Below are 2,018 nucleotides of genomic sequence, written 5' to 3'. Positions count from 1 at the left end.
GGCGCTGTCGGAAGGTCAGCGCCGATGGGGAGCGGGCGCTGTCGGAGGGTGAGGGAGCGGGCGCTGTCGCAGGGTTGGCACCGAGGGGGGCGGGCGCTGTCAGAGGATCAGTGCTGATGGAGGAATGCACTATTCATATAAATAATTTGGATGTGAATGTAGGAGGGATGGTTAGTAAGTTTGCGGATGGCACCGACATTGGGGGTGTAGGGGACAACGAAGGGGGTTACCTCAGAGTACAACAGGACCTCGATCAGATGGGCCGAGGAGGGGCAGATGGAGTTTAATTTAGAGTGAGGTGCCGCATTTTGGGAAAGGCACATCAGGGCAGGACTTATACACCTTAAGGGTAAAGTCCTGGGGGAGTGTGGCTGAGCAGAGAGACCTCGGGGGGAGCAGGTACATAGTTCCTTGAAAGTGGAGACGCAGGTAGACAGGGCGGTGAAGAAGGGGTTTGGGACGTTTGCCTTTAGTGGTCGGTGCGTTGAGTGTAGGAGTTGGGAGGGTCATGTTGCGGCTGTGTTGGTGAGGCCGCTTTGGGAATACTGCGTTCAATCCCGGTCTCCCTGCTACAGGAAGGATGTTGGGAAAGGGTTCAGAAAAGGATGTTGGAGGGTTTGAGCTACAGGGAGAGGCTGGGGGCTATTTTCCCCGGAGCGTCGGAGGCTGAGGGGGTGACCTTGTAGAGGTTTATAAAACCATGAGAGGCATGGATAGGGTGCATACCATTTCCCCCCAGGCTAAGGGAGTCCAAAACTAGAGGGGCATAGGTTTAAGGTGAGAGGGGGGAAAGGGACCCGAGGGGCAACTTTTTCACGCAGAGGGTGGTGCGTGTGTGGAACGAGCTGCCAGAGGAAGTGGGTGGGGGCTGGTACAATGACAACATCTAAAAGGCATCTGGATGGGGACGTGGATAAGGAAGGGTTTAGAGGGATAGGGGCCAAATGCTGGCAAACGGGACTAGACTAATGTAGGATATATTGGCTGGCACAGATGAATTGGGCCGAAGGGTCTGTTTCCATGCTGGATGACTCTACGGATCTGTGGAAACTTTGAGGGAACGTTCTCTTTTTAGAGATGCACATGGACAATTTCGATCGTGGGTCTCATTCTGCTCCATGCCCAATCCAAAATGGCCGCCATCCTGACACTTGGCCGAAAAAGTGGCCACTCGGGCTTCATGTTTTAGTGAGGCCAAGGGATGGAATCTTGCCGGGAGGGCCATACGCTAACCGCACCCCCCGACCCCACTCCCGCAACCTGCTCGCCCGTGGGATTTCCAGGGGCTCAGCCTAGACCTCCCCGCGCCGCCCTTCGGCCCATTTACCTGTGCGTTGCCCAGCTTCGTCCAATCCGGTTGCAGGTAGTAGATTATTCCCTGCCAGGATCCTGGGAGAGTGACACCCCTCACGAGCAGGATGACCAGGATGATGTAGGGGAATGTGGCTGTGAAGTAGACGACCTGCAGCAGTTGTTATGGGGGCGGGGGGGTTGGTTTTGGGGAGGTGAAAAAGCCCAGTCAGCTTTTCGCCCACAGACTGCATCACACGTTCACCCACTGCCTTCCCTCAACACGCCCAGAATCCAACCGGTCACTGCTGCCTTCGGGTCAGAGATGGTTTTGGGGTCTGCAAGGGGTTTGGGTCCATCGGGACGGTGTAGAGCGGGAGTGAATGGGGAAGGAGTTGGGGGTCCATGGGGACGTTGGAGAGTGGGAGTGAACGGGAAATGGTTTGGGTCCATTGGGACGGTGTAGAGCGGGAGTGAACGGGAAAGGGTTTGGGTCCATTGGGACGGTGTCGAGCGGGAGTGAATGGGAAGGGGTTTGGGTCCATTGGGATGGTGTAGAGCGGGAGTGAACGGGAGGGGGTTTGGGTCCATTGAGACGGTGTCGAGCGGGAGTGAATGGGAAGGGGTTTGGGTCCATTGGGATGGTGTAGAGCGGGAGTGAACGGGAAGGGGGTTTGTGTCCATTGGGACGGTGTAGAGCGGGAGTGAACGGGAAGGGGGTTTGGGTC

The 2,018-nt window shown here is 56.7% G+C and overlaps 1 protein-coding gene across 3 annotated transcripts in view; it reads right to left on the bottom strand.

The window, feature by feature from the left end:
• slc6a8 (solute carrier family 6 member 8) overlaps positions 1–2,018 on the bottom strand; it is a 15,724-nt gene that overhangs the window by 9,739 nt on the left and 3,967 nt on the right. For all 3 annotated transcript variants that reach the window (XM_048619868.1, XM_048619869.1, XM_048619870.1), the window contains exon 4: positions 1,328–1,462. In XM_048619868.1, coding sequence (XP_048475825.1) covers positions 1,328–1,462 — 135 coding nt within the window. The remainder of the gene's footprint in view (positions 1–1,327; positions 1,463–2,018) is intronic.

This window comes from Rhincodon typus, chromosome 44 (assembly GCF_021869965.1).
Source record: "Rhincodon typus isolate 14 chromosome 44, sRhiTyp1.1, whole genome shotgun sequence".
NCBI lineage: Eukaryota > Metazoa > Chordata > Chondrichthyes > Orectolobiformes > Rhincodontidae > Rhincodon > Rhincodon typus.
The sequence above is the reverse complement of the archived record's forward strand: the minus strand, read 5'-3'. Positions and strand labels throughout refer to the sequence as shown.